The sequence below is a fragment of the Cynara cardunculus genome (assembly GCF_001531365.2).
Source record: "Cynara cardunculus var. scolymus isolate 2C chromosome LG 9, CcrdV1, whole genome shotgun sequence".
Lineage (NCBI taxonomy): Eukaryota > Viridiplantae > Streptophyta > Magnoliopsida > Asterales > Asteraceae > Cynara > Cynara cardunculus.
This window is the reverse complement of record NC_037536.1, coordinates 8,443,875-8,457,834: the sequence shown is the minus strand read 5'-3', so window position 1 is coordinate 8,457,834 and position 13,960 is coordinate 8,443,875. Positions and strand designations below refer to the sequence as shown.

The 13,960-nt window shown below is 35.3% G+C and overlaps 1 protein-coding gene across 6 annotated transcripts in view; it reads right to left on the bottom strand.

Moving 5' to 3' along the window:
• The window catches only part of LOC112517648 (ABC transporter A family member 1), a 45,614-nt gene extending 34,259 nt beyond the window's left edge, over window positions 1-11,355 (bottom strand). For 5 of the 6 annotated variants that reach the window (XM_025125012.1, XM_025125013.1, XM_025125014.1 and 2 more), the window contains exons 1-15: window positions 10,993-11,355; window positions 10,065-10,144; window positions 9,357-9,528; window positions 8,122-8,204; window positions 4,938-5,154; window positions 4,464-4,702; window positions 4,276-4,336; window positions 4,037-4,123; window positions 3,660-3,892; window positions 3,430-3,544; window positions 3,253-3,342; window positions 2,750-2,946; window positions 1,838-1,950; window positions 1,491-1,597; window positions 696-758 (exon numbers count right to left, since the gene is read on the bottom strand). In XM_025125012.1, the coding sequence (XP_024980780.1) occupies window positions 696-758; window positions 1,491-1,597; window positions 1,838-1,950; window positions 2,750-2,946; window positions 3,253-3,342; window positions 3,430-3,544; window positions 3,660-3,892; window positions 4,037-4,123; window positions 4,276-4,336; window positions 4,464-4,702; window positions 4,938-5,154; window positions 8,122-8,204; window positions 9,357-9,528; window positions 10,065-10,144; window positions 10,993-11,109 (1,974 nt within the window). In that variant the 5' untranslated portion in view covers window positions 11,110-11,355. Of the gene's footprint in view, window positions 1-695; window positions 759-1,490; window positions 1,598-1,837; window positions 1,951-2,749; window positions 2,947-3,252; window positions 3,343-3,429; window positions 3,545-3,659; window positions 3,893-4,036; window positions 4,124-4,211; window positions 4,337-4,463; window positions 4,703-4,937; window positions 5,155-8,121; window positions 8,205-9,356; window positions 9,529-10,064; window positions 10,145-10,992 lie in introns of those variants that run through there. The other variant, XM_025125016.1, reaches the window with a different exon arrangement.
• Between the last annotated feature and the right edge of the window lie 2,605 nt (window positions 11,356-13,960).

Sequence of the window (13,960 nt, the reverse complement as noted above, 5' to 3'; positions counted from 1 at the left end):
TTTTACCCATCCACCTACGCATCAAAAGGGATATGTTAGTATTAGGAACTAATAGTTAGTGGTATAGAGAATAAAGAAGTTAGCTGTCCTAATGTTCTTATGAAGGGGTGAACTAGATAAATGTCACTCAGCTGAAGCTTAAGAAAATTTGGGAGGGAAAGTTGTTGCAGGATGTGTAAGTTGGTGGAATACCTGAATAGGGCAACCTCAGACTTCCCTCCCTCTCTCAATTTCTCTTCTAGTCATCCTTGTTCTTTCAATCAAGTAAATCAAGTTATAAAGGGCCTCCAGTCAACATGACACAAGATGTAATACCGTTAGTGGTTCTTTCCCATTTTCATCAAACCAGCAAGCGATTTGACACATCAAGGGGCATCCAGAGGGTTGTAGAAAGCATGCATATAACAATGTTGAATGATGCTAAACAAGAAAAGTAAACAAAGAGAAGGTGCAAGACTTCTAAAAATGTTAAAAAGGAAAGGCTTCAACAATCACAAAAAGGGGATGTTGATAAAATGAGAAACAAAAGAAAGGAAACAATATCCATAACGGTCATGCAATATGTTATCTATTAACGAGATGAAAACTTAATCGTCTATACAGAATCAATCATTTGTGCATGATACTAGTTGATGCCGATCAAAAAATAATCAGCCAAAAGAAACCCACAGACCCAACAAAAGGTGCTTGCTTACCGTCAACTCTGGGAAAAGGATGTCATATTGGGGACAAACACCCAAATTCTTCCGTATGTCATCCTGCAGAAAAATAAAATAGATAATAATAGTAATAAGAAGAATAAAATTGTGACTAGAAATTTGAAACAATTTTCCACAAAAGCAACTTATTTGGTGTACTTTGTGAACGATAACCATTAGTACCAAAGAACAAGAAGTAAGATACAACAAGGCTGCAAAATATTCTTTCTTTTTGTTACAATCGAGCCCAAAACTTGGCACTAGGAGACTGAAAGGAAAGAGAAATGATAAAAGAAAGAACATAAGGCAGCTCATTCAAAAGACTATGCAGAGCATAAGTTAATATGGTAACTCAATTTATGTTGTATGCCAACAGTAGATGCTTACATCCACACAACAAAATATATGTATATATATTATAAAAATTCAAAAACAAAGTTATAAAGAACAAATAGAATTTTGGTAACCATAGCTACTGATGATGACTCTTTCATCCCTCTGATTCCATTATGACATAAACCGTGTTTTTGCATTATAACGCCTATGCTCCTTCAGTAAGTGAAGCTCTCTAAGATTCACATGAAAAACATGTAATGGGAAGAAAATAACACAACCGGTATGCCTGATCATCATTTCCATGAAATGTCGCAGTTTAATCAGTTACACTATCAAGAGCTTTTTACAAACCCCTAAATCAATTCACCCAAAGATGCATAAAAAGGCACAAAAAAGAGAGAAGTTTCTAGCACTCATGATAATATAGAACCAAAAAACTCTGGAAAACAAGTTTACCATGTCTGTTAAGATACTTCTTCCAAAAACCAAGGCATCTCCAGAAGTAGGAGCAAGAAGGCCAACGAGCATGGAAATAGTTGTGCTCTTTCCAGCACCATTATGTCCTATGAAACCAATTAGCATGTATTTCAATATAGAAAAAGCTACCACTCAAAGGCCAAAGCCATAAAGAAATATAGCAGAACAAAATGAAGATTATATACACATAGATATCTAATGCAGCCCGATATATTATATGTAAATCTCTATAAATTTCATTCTGATGAAATTATAGCACCTGTACATAAAACTGTGATACATCATGTAAGATGAGATATACATCAAGTAAAGTGGAATGCAGCTACCTAGAAGTGCAAGTAGTTGGTTTTCATATAATGTAAGCTGTAAAGAATCAACAGCGCAACACTTCCCCTTGCTGCTACTATACACCTTGTGCAGGTTCCTGATTTGGATGCATCTGCAGAAACGACATGGATCTAGAAAATTACTTCCCAAAGAACATGGATGTAAAAACAATTACTCACACAAAGAACATGGATATAAGAGAATATGTATGAATCTACAATGGAGCGATTGTCTATCCTTTACAATCCTTACTATTTCATCAAAAGGCACCAGCAAGCACTCATGTATGGCACTACACATATGAGAAAAAATATATGAAGTATGACATGTTGAGGCAGAGAGGCTGGACATTTTAGTTTCTAACTGTACATAACAATGTTCCTATGTTGTATGAATGCTAAAATAAGTTACAAAAGCGCCCTCTTCCAAACAACGTATGACAGGGAACAACATTATGTATCACGACATTTATTGTAAATACTTAAATTTTTTGACTTTTAACACTATACTTGTGTGTGTAACTTTGGACATTGAACGAGCTACAATTCTATGTAATCAGCCAATATTTTCAGAACCCTTGAACGTTGTCTCCTGTAATTGAAGGTTTTATATAACCTGCATTCGATTTTCTTTGTCTACATTGAAGGTAGTTAGAAAAAAACATATTGAGTTGCAGGTGACGTCAAATACAGAAGAAATCAGTAGAATAATACGAAGTATGATTATTATTGAAAATATGGCCTCTAGACTCTACAGGGGTTATATCATCCTAGTTCCTAGGGAAGCAATCAGACAGGTAGAACAATATATATATATAGATATATATATATATATATATATTTATAAATGTGTGTATGTGTATGTGTGTATGCAAGCTAGAGTACATAGAAATTCATATTTAAGACGTCCACCTGCCATCCACCTCTTGCTGCTTCATATCTAAGCTTATCGCTTCCATTGTCGACTGAGATGAAGTGCACTTCTCTTGATTATCACCATTAACTTCTAAACTAGAAGCAAACTGTTTATTTGCATTTCTGTTCCACCAAAAGCTTTTTGGCAAGATGAAGTTCCATGGGTACACCATTCCATTCTCCTTATGAAGAACCTGATTAGGTAAACGTTAAAAATAAACCTTTAATTAGTGTCTAATAAATTGATAATTGCCCCCACAAAGAGGAAGATGTGAAAATACATTGTGCTCTTATTGGGATGCTCATTTTATATTGATTGCTACAACTTCCATTACAATAGGTATGGCATGTTAAGAAATGAAACCCAAGTTCTCCAATGAATTGACAAAGACCATATCTTGTTATACCATTAAAAGTTTGATACAGGTCAATGGCACCTGTAAAACTGATTTTCAGCAATACAGATTCATTGATTTAAGATCAAAAAACAGAAAATATACCTTATCCAGATACAGGCCAACTGCAAAGTACAGTAAAGAGTCAAGCACCATCATAATCAGACAGATTAAGAAGCACACTCCAGAAGATGCCTACAGGGTAGAAACATAGTCAGTTTAGATATGAATTAACCAACATATTTTTGAAGTGGGAAAGTGAATGGCAATAAAAGAACATACCCGCCAAATGTTGCTCCAACGGAGTCCAACATGTGCACGCTCATAATCGGCAAAATTGACTGACCCTAAAGCAAATGCTGTTGGTGAAAGCAAAGAAGCCAATATTTTTAAGACCCTACAAGTAAACAGATGTCCATTATGAGCAACATACATTCTGAAAGAGCTTCTGGCATCAATCATTGATCACATTATCAAATCAACCCTGATATTCTCATATCTTGACAGCTTACATCGAAACAGCTTCATCATTCACTGTATAATAGGGAAAGAAGGCTCCAAGAAAAGCAAGTGTTCCAACTGCCACAGCTGATTTTGCTCGTGTGAAGAAAGTAGAGATCAGGAAGGATAACATTATCGCACTGAGTCCGAACAGAAAGAAATACATGAATACCAATGACTTATCACTGTATTTAAACAGTGTGCCCATTGTGCAAACAGTGATGACTCCGGATGAAACTGCAAACTACAGAAAACATAAATCATAAGAAACAGATGGTAGTCACCTAATATAATCAATTAAGGCTTGTATAAATGGAACCTCTACAAACTTAACTCATGTTATGCACAAACATGGGAACAACAGTAATTCCTTTTAAAAGCAAATCACCTGTAAAGCGTACGTAATAAACCAAGAAAGATGGAATATCTCATCCTTCAGTCCCATCATGTAGAGGCCTTCCTTTATTTTCTGCTCCTGAAGTATTAAAGTCCAAAGCAAGCTCAATATAGAACATTCTGAAGCAACAAGCTAATTGGTAAACGCAAGAAACAAGTATACATACATAAGAAAGTTGAATTTAGTTGGCATACACGATTAATATAGAAACCATGAGAAATATATCAAACCTTCTCAAAAACCGAATAGCTAATTAGGCGAGAGATTGGAAAAAGAAACCCCAATAAGTMCCTGCCATTACCAACTATGTCAAATAGATAAAAAAAATTCCTTCTGATAGAGAAGGAAATATCTACAAGAATGATTCTACTGAATCACCAAGCTCACAAAATACCAACATAAAATATGGGATACATACAGGATTCCCATGACATCCTTGATGATGGACTGGAACTCATCATCAGTATATTCACGAGTTGGAAACGGAGCTAGCCTTATGGTTGATGGCGTGAATTGACTCCACGGTATCTTGAGTGAGTTGGACACAATATATTTGGACATTGGCGACTCACTTGGGTCAAAGGTGTCGTCACTTACTACATTAGCCGCCTTTCGTTGTGCATAGAAAATGATAAATGAATCCATGACTTGTTGGAGCTGCAAAATAATGAAGAAACTATTAGAGCACTATAGATCCCATCAAGCAATATCTAACACTAAGCAGAAAGGACTCTTCCTATCCTATATAAGTCTTTTCAGCTAATTTGGAGAAGAATTTTATACTTAAAAAGCAATAACAGTTATAGCTTCGTCTTCACCACCCCTCATTTAGCATGTAATGATATAATTAAACTTAAGGAGTAAATAACCCAGATCAAAATTTGAATCATACAGTTAGAAAACCGCTGTAGCCATACTGCAGAATTGGTATCTGATTGAGGCCCAGTTCCAAGTCATTGACATAGGGACCATTAATATCCATGATGTTTTTAACATCTGGAAATCCGGAAAAAGCCCATGTGTGGTTGAGACGAATGCTGTAGTCATATAAATTAGGACCTTGACCATGAAACACTATTGCTCCTTTGATTTTTGGATTCGAACAGTTCCTATACCAAGAATAAACAAACCGCTTTAGTTATCATATATCAAGCTAAAATCACACCTAATATGATGAGGGTGCCAATTATACCAATAAACTACAAACAAGTGGGGAAACGGCCCTTCTATCAGTTCAAACACAGTTATACATGAGCATCATGAAATTCTCAAAGACAGCCATATAAGAGAAATAAATTAAGCACAAAATTTTCAGTAATCCTTAAAATGCTAGGTATGTGGGACTGACGATTTGTGTTTTCGTATAGCGTCATTTTGTCTAGTCAACGATGTAAAGAAGAGCAAGAAAATAAGTAGTAATCGAGAAAGGGAAATAATAATAATGGGATTCAGCTTCCAATGTTACTGGCCACAACTAATGTAAAGCAAATAAGTTAGTTACATATTCTATTTCTAAGACTTTTGCCAACACTATGTACTTGATTCTACAAAAATGCATATAAAACCAAGTCAAATACAGCATAATACTTAATACGACCAAGAAGTGTGAACAATTAGAGGATTGTTCTCCTTTAATAGTGGTCTATCAACACCAGGAATCTTGTTTATATTTTGTTTTGTAGAAATTATCGTGTACATATTTTGCTTCCTAAAGTTTAGGTGTAGATTTGTATGTCCTATGCAATTGCTATTTTTTCCTCCAGAACAACTTGTATAAAGACCCATTAGTGGCCCAAGTAAACTATGAGAAATACAAAATAAAGTTCTCTCTTGCACAACATGTTTCAAAGCTTTAGGCACGTTTTCCTGGGAATTTTTTCTAACCCTAATCAATGATAGTATCTCGGCCTCAATTGCCACATTCCAATTTATTATTGTCGTTGACCTTCATTGTCGACAGCCACGTCAAAGGACGTATTTTTCTTCTACCTCCAGACATTACCAAAATGCAGAAGACCAAGTTCCAACTCTATGAGTAACTTGCGGAATATTCAGGCAGTCTGTAGAGTCAATAGTTGCAACTATCTCAAGTGGTCTCTCAACCTGTTCGGGCCTTTTTGAAAGGAAAAGGGAAGTTGGGCCATTTATTGGGAGTTGGCTCTAAGAAAGATGCAGATAATAAGATTCCATGATGATGTTTTGGGTGTGAAATCTCATGACACATGAAATCAGTAATACCTATATGTTTCTAGTTTCTACCTAGCAAAAGCCATCTTGTAAGCCCTGGATCAAATGTATTCTAAATTCCATGACACGGCCTTGATTTATGAAATCAAGACCAAGACTAGTTGAAATCAAGGCTAGTTCCTAAGGGGGTACACAGAGATATGGAGTTGACTAGAGGAGACTTCTGTGTGGTTGCAAAATATGAACACTATGAGAGTCTCGTGGTCACTTGAGACCGGTTTTTAATGGGATTTACAACAGTATGATTTAAATAATGCTAAAGTTGTGAAAACTGCACCTAGGCGTTGAGGCGCATAAGGCTCAAGTTCTGGGGCTTTTTGAAGGTCGAGGCCAGGCGTATTCATGAGGCTCACTAAGGCGTTTGACCTTGACTGCGTATGGGCCTAGGCTTGTCTTCTTGGGAACTTGAAAGAGAAAAAATATATGAGCATTCCACCTAGGTTTGGAGGAAGCAAAGGAGACAAGGTACGTAAATAAGGAAGGCCTTGTACAGCTTGAAATAATTACCCCATGCCTTGTTGGGAGGTTTATCAAAGTGATGTTATCTAGGGGATATAGGCGAAGTCAAAAGAGATCACACTCTTCTCATCATGCAGGGAAGTCATGGCTGTCATAGTCTATGTAGAAGACATTATTACTGGAAATGACAAAAAGAGAAAAGAACCTAAAGCACTATCCGACCAAAGAATTTGAAATGAATGACTTAGGAAGGTTTAAATATTTTCTTGGGATTGAGGTAGCTCATTCCAAACAAGTGATTTTTATTTCCCACCAGGAAAACATGTAACAGATCTTCTCAAGGACGCATTCTAAGCTTAGACAGGGTATTAGAGTACAAAAAGTAAACAAAGAGATGTATCAAAAGATGGTTGGGAACCTTATCTATGTCATCTACAACTGACCACCCATAGCATACTCTAAGTTTCAGAAGTCAATTCATCAATCCCGAGAAAATTCAGCTCCAAGTTGCATACTAGGTGTTGCATTACCTAAAGCCTAACCCTGGGAAAGAGAGGATGAATAAGAAAAACTCTCACTTGTCTTGATGCCTACACAGATGTTGTATTCTGAACAGGTGGAGAAATTGAGCTTGAAGCAATGGCACAAGGTGCCTATGAGTTGGTATGGCCAAAAATTATATTGGAAGATTTGAGATTAAATGTGGTGGACTAATAAAAGTTTACTATGGCCACAAATCGGCAACTAGCATTGCACATGACCTAGTACAAAAATAACCAAACTAAACACATCAAGACAGATGTACATGATGCAATTCATCAAGGAGAAGCTGGAGAGTCGGTTGATCCACACTAACCATATGTTCCCTCAAGAGAATTATTAGCAAATGTTTCACATGGGGACTCAAGTGTGCTAGATTCCAGGGAATCATTGCCAAGCTGGAAATGCATGATACTTATTTACTAGCTTCAGGGCAGTGTAAAAAATACAAATGATCTTTCTCCTAAATAGGTGTCAGTCAATACCAGGAATTCTTATACCATGTTTCCTAGAAGTTAGCTGGTAGATATTTTGTGCCCTAAAGTTTAGGAGTAGATTGGTATGTTTCGGTAGTTGCCATCTTTTTCCCCGAAACACCTTGTATGAATAGCCCATTAGTGACACTTCCAAATTATGAGAAATTCACAACACAATCTCTCTTTTCATGCATAATTAAAGGTATTGACAGCAAATCATGACTTTCCACATGCTATGCCTACTTTTTAGTAACTTGCCCACCAAAAATTCGACGACATTTTATGTTTGAATGGTGCCAGAAAATGCAAACAAGATAGCATAAAGAGAAAGAGAGAAAGAAGGATATCACTCACTTCACTTCACTGCAAGCAGCATAGAGATTTGATTTTAAATAAGTCTCGAGCTCTAATTCATCTTTGTATACTTTTGTAACCAGCTGCAATTACGAATGTAGAGTTATATATAACAGAGAAACTAAACTTTAAAAACCACCGGACTATCTCCAACATAAACTTTTGGTTCTCTCCATGACAGAATTAAGAAAACATTGGTCTTATAAAAAGAGTCCTCAAAGAAAATGGTTTTAGGCATTCCCAAAAAGCAACACTGCTACAAACTTATGTACAAGACAAGAAACCTGAATCTACAAACAGAACAGAATATGAAAAGTAAGCAGCGTATGAAATAGTACTGATCATAAAATGTTTTAATATAAAAAGTATTTTCAAGTTCGCATGTGTGGCTTAAAAGTAATGGAACAGTAGTAAGCTGTTTTTTCATTTTTCAAGACAGCACTTTACGACCAAAATGATGGTTGAATAATATTCGAAGTAACAGGCTTCTTAAATTAATAATTTCCAGATACTATATCTTTGTGATGTGCTCTCTCAACTACAAGCAACATCCAGTCACCTGCTAACAAGTATAGAAGCGATATTCCAGAATTTCACATGCTTTGTCAGATTATACCATTCTACAGAATACCGAAAACAGGCTACGGCACTACAGATGAGGTGAAAATCTTAGCAGGCTACCAAAGAGTAATATATGAAAAAAGTTTAAATAGGGTCATAATGTGATGTCTTATAGTTCGGCATCTGGGATAGCCAAAGTGGAGCTAGCTACTCGTTAATAATTAATTTGAAGTGCGTAATCGGGTAAAGAGCAGACGGGGTTGCCAATGAATGGCAATATGCATATTTTAGTTACCATTCAACTGTATTAGATATTTAATTTCTTTGAATATATGTCTGCCAGCATGAGTGGTACAATATAGGAAGCATAAAGCAAAGGCATGACTGCTATGTAGATAATAAATTATTAGAAGATACAAACAAACATCAAGTAATTAAAAATCATATGAAAACATCTAAACGGTATAAAGATCAAAGGAGGGATATAATCCTTCTAATTGACACTTGGCGTAATCTAATGGTATTCAAACTCTCGCAGGTGGATCATGTGGTGCTTAAATTACGCCAAGTGTGACTTAGAATGAATTTTTGGAGTTCAATTAGAGGGTTATAGCATTATTCGGTAAAGAATGGCAAATACCAAAATATGAAACAAGATTATCAGTTCAGCATACCTTCATTAAGGAAAATTTATATGATAAAATGTCAATCATCAACCTTGTATCACTTGTGTTAGGTGCAAAAGCCAAATATTCACCACTGGCCAACAATGATTCCAGAACTTGATTAAAAGTTGGAGATATATAGCTCTTCCCCACATCCACAAATGTCTCTTTTTTAATGTACCTACAAAGATTTTGCAACATAAGGTCACTCCCCAAAGAAGCAGATAATGGCATCAGATAAAGCAGGCTAATCATATTTCACTTGGTCATTTTCACGCATCTTCATCAACTATCCTTGAAAGTTGAATGTTCAAAGAATGTGAAGCAAGAAATGTATACATGTGCTTAACCTCACATCAGCTATGCTTTTGGATAAGACAAAAGCCTTCAGATTAGTTCTCATTTTATTTTTAGTGAAGAAATGTGCTACAGACTATCTTACATATACAAGTTTCTGTTTAGATCAAACTGAAATCTTGCAGTCCGGTGACTCATATAACTGAAATTAATATGGGGGAGAAGAAAATTTCTCCAACTAGTAGTGGGATCTAAAAAACAGTAATAGAATCTGTGCCTTGTGGTTCTTGAGTGATCAATCCTTAAGGGGTGCCATTTTTAACCAAACATGGAAATGTCAAGATTTGTATTTAAGCTTCGGAATGGAAAAGAAATTAATTGATAAACCATGGAGATGGAATATAGACCGTAAATACATACGATTGAGCAGGGTGGATCTTTGTATCAACTTGTGTCCTTACGGCTATTAACATTAGCATCACCACCAAGGGAAGCAGAACCTGGCCATAGAATAGAAAAAAACGTCATGTTGTCAAGTTCTAAATTCTGCCTATTGCATAGATGAAGCCCCCAGTAGGACTAAAGCTGCAGATAGAAAGCAATAAAACAATTCACTCCACTATTAACTTCTTAGATTTCATACCGAGAGTCAAATTCTCATAACTTACCCCCTATTATTTCCTCAAGAACTTTGAGTTTCAATATTGTTATAAATGTTTAACATCATTTTTATGGCTCCAGATATTCTGAAAATTTATAAGTACCGCTTTGATGAAATGTAGTTTTAATACTGATTACTTTTAATTACAAAAGAAGTGCATCTTAATTGCATATCATATCTGTACTTAACAAGGAGAATCAGGCTGGCAGAGTCTTTCCGCAAACGGTAAGTAAATACACAGAAACCATCAATCTTACCACAGAAGTCATCTTTTTTTACTTCTTTTTTGAAGTGATATGGTATCGTTATGAAGAAAATGCTGTGATAACAAACATTTTTTTTGCATAAGGAACTGTAGGGCGTTTGATGGTCACAAAATTTATACTCTTCAATGAACTATATACCAAAGAAAAATTCAATATTATGTGTGTGTGTCAATCAAATTTATGCCTTCTGGCTAGGTGAACATAAGATGGAAAACGAAACAAGGAAACGTATTCTTTCAAAAGAAAGAAGATTAAGCACAAAGATTATCAGGAAAACCCCAGACCAGACATTCAACTGACAGAATTCAACAGAAAGCATGATAATCGTTTGGAAAATAGCATATTAAACTCGAATTCAACAATAAATCCAAAGTAATCATGTTTGCAAAAACACAGAGTGACAAACGATTGATTGAATAACCTCGGCAAGAGTGATATAAGGATGACGAATTTTTAGAAGCCAGTTCTTCCGAAGCATAGCCTTCAGTTGTCTCCCTGAACTACTATTCATCTTCTTCCCCTTTGTCCGTTCCTCCATTAGAATCCAAATCCCTACTCTGCTACCAATTACAATTAGTAGCAGATGATTTTAATGTAAACGCCAATGTGTGTTTTTGAGTGAAACTGTGTGAGAGAGAAATGGAACTGAGAAAGCGAAGAAGTTGAATTATGAAATTTGGAAGTTGGTGCTGGCGAAGGAGTTTCTCTATATTCTTCCACTCCATCATCAATATTCCTCCTCTCCGTCATCACGTTCACGGTGCTCCGTCAACAGGGTCACAATTTTCCTTCCTAAACCAATTCGGAGTTAACGGCACGCATTTCACTCTATACGTCGTTCCCTTTCAACTTTACACCACTGTGTGTTTGGTACCCTGTAAAATGTGGGACAGGACAATTGTCCTACAAACCCAAGACAACTTAATATAAAATAACTCAATGTTTAATTGAGTTGTAAAATATTCAAATAGATGGGTATCGGATTGAAACTGAATTACGGTCATTTGAGTCCAACTCAACCTGATAAATCTGATATCACTTTATTTCTTGGATTTAATATGATTGTTAATACAGTATTAATATGTACATTAGACAATTACATCATAACTTACCTTCTACATATACATATATTTTCAATCTCGTCTCAGTATTTATATAACTCCTTGTATATGTTCAGCAAATGTGAACATGTATAAATAAATTGGGAAAAACAATTGAATATGATATAATTAAGAAGGAGTATGTATAAGTTGTACCAAATGATTGATTATTACAAAAAAAAAACTACATATTCAAGGTAACGAGAATAGGAGAATATTTTGATTTACCAAAGTTTCAACTCAATCAACCTGTACGGTTTGGTTGGTTGAGTTGCACTTCGGTTTAGGTGGGTTGAGATTTTTCAAATTGCAAACATTGGACTGAGTTGTTCAAATATCTTAAACGTGTACAAAAAACCGTCAACCTGCAAAACTCGTCCAACACAACCCAATTAAACTCAATCTGTCAAACCACCAACATGACAAACCGCGAATTAAGAGGGTTGAAATTGGGTTAGTCGTAGCTCAACTCACCCTACCCGTCGCTAATATATAATTTCTATAAACTTATATATATATATATATATATATAGAGAGAGAGAGAGAGAGAGAGAGTGTGTGTTTAATTCATTTGTTAACCCAAAAAAATGTATTAACTTTATGAACTTTTTAAACCAATCACAATCTATTTTAGTGTGAGGTTCAATTCTATCCAAAGAATTAATGTTAAGGGTATGTATTTTTTTTATATAACTCCTGTATCATTAATTGGATGTTATATTATCATAAAATCCCATGATTTTTTTCTTTTTAATATTGTTCTTAATTTCAAATATTTTTAATGATTTGGTTAAGAGTTGAGTAACATAAATTCATTATAATATTTTATAATTTTGTGATTGGTGGAGGAGACCCGGTAGTAAAATGAACATATTTTCCAGAGGTGTACAATATGCATTGTTTGTTAACATAAGTGAACATATTTTTCATAGGTGTGCAATGTTCATTATCTGTTAACATATAAAAAGATGAAACAACCAAATGAACTTTTGTGAATAGATCATATCACATGTGAACATATATGAACATTCAAACACATTGTTCATAAGCGAACCCATTGTACATAATTGTTCATGAGTGAACTCATGTTCATATAGAGGGGGAGATGCCCATGTGTATATTAATGTTCATAATGATAGAGATTTTGTTATAAGATTAATATACATAGGGAGCGGTTATAAAACATTAATATACACATGGCAGTTACAAAACATCTACGTCTTTCTCATTTTTTCCAATAATACTTTTGTTCATATATGTTCATCTTAGATGGTAACGTATTATATTATGAGTTATTACAAAATTGTCATCATAAATGTCATCCATTGATTTACAAAATGAATGGTTGTGATAAGTTCACAAAGTTAACACCATAAATTGGGTTAACAAAAGAACCTATTTATATGTATATATATATATATACACACACACATATACATATATACATATAGGTGGAGATCCAAACGAGAACACCTTCATTTTACGAGAATGCAAGAACACCCTTATCACATGTGATAATACACGTGAGGGAACCTGGTGGTGTGCGGATAACGTGCTATGCGACTTAGGTCGCGCCAAAGGTCGTCTGCGTCTATGATTTAGCATCACATGTGATGGTCTTGATGGATTATAGTATCACATCAAAAACACTCTTATCACATGTGAGGGGGCTTAGTGGTGTAAGGACGACTTGACCTGCAACCAATATCGCGTAAAAGTCGCTTGCATCTCTGATTTAGTATCACATGTGTATCATCTGTGATGAAATAATAATATCACATGTCATTGTTTATAGTGAAATGGTGTTCTTATTCTCGTAAAATGAAGGTATTCTTGTTTGAACCATTCCATATGTATATATATATATATATATATATATGTGTGTGTGTGTGTGTGTGTGTGTGTGTGTGTAAAATATTCATTTGAGAAGTGGTAAATATTTGAGAAATAAAGAAGTATTCTAAATCTTCATCTGGTCAATATTTGCAGTTCTAATCGTGAAGTACCTGAAAATTCTTCGCATGGGTAGAGACCTCTCCTTCTCAGGTTATCCCATTTTTTGCTTGAATCCGGCCATCAACTTCTTCAACTGCTGATGACGCTGACCTATATGGTGTGTTTTTCGTTCCTTTTGCTTCGAGCGCCCTTTCCCCTCCTCCGCACTCAACTTGTTGTCTTTCCTATGGCTTAGACCCTTTCTGTGCCATGCCGAAGATAGAGGGGTAGTTCGTAACTTTTATGAATAGACGGCAAACGGGTTCATACGTAAATTTGTTATTTGGTTTACAT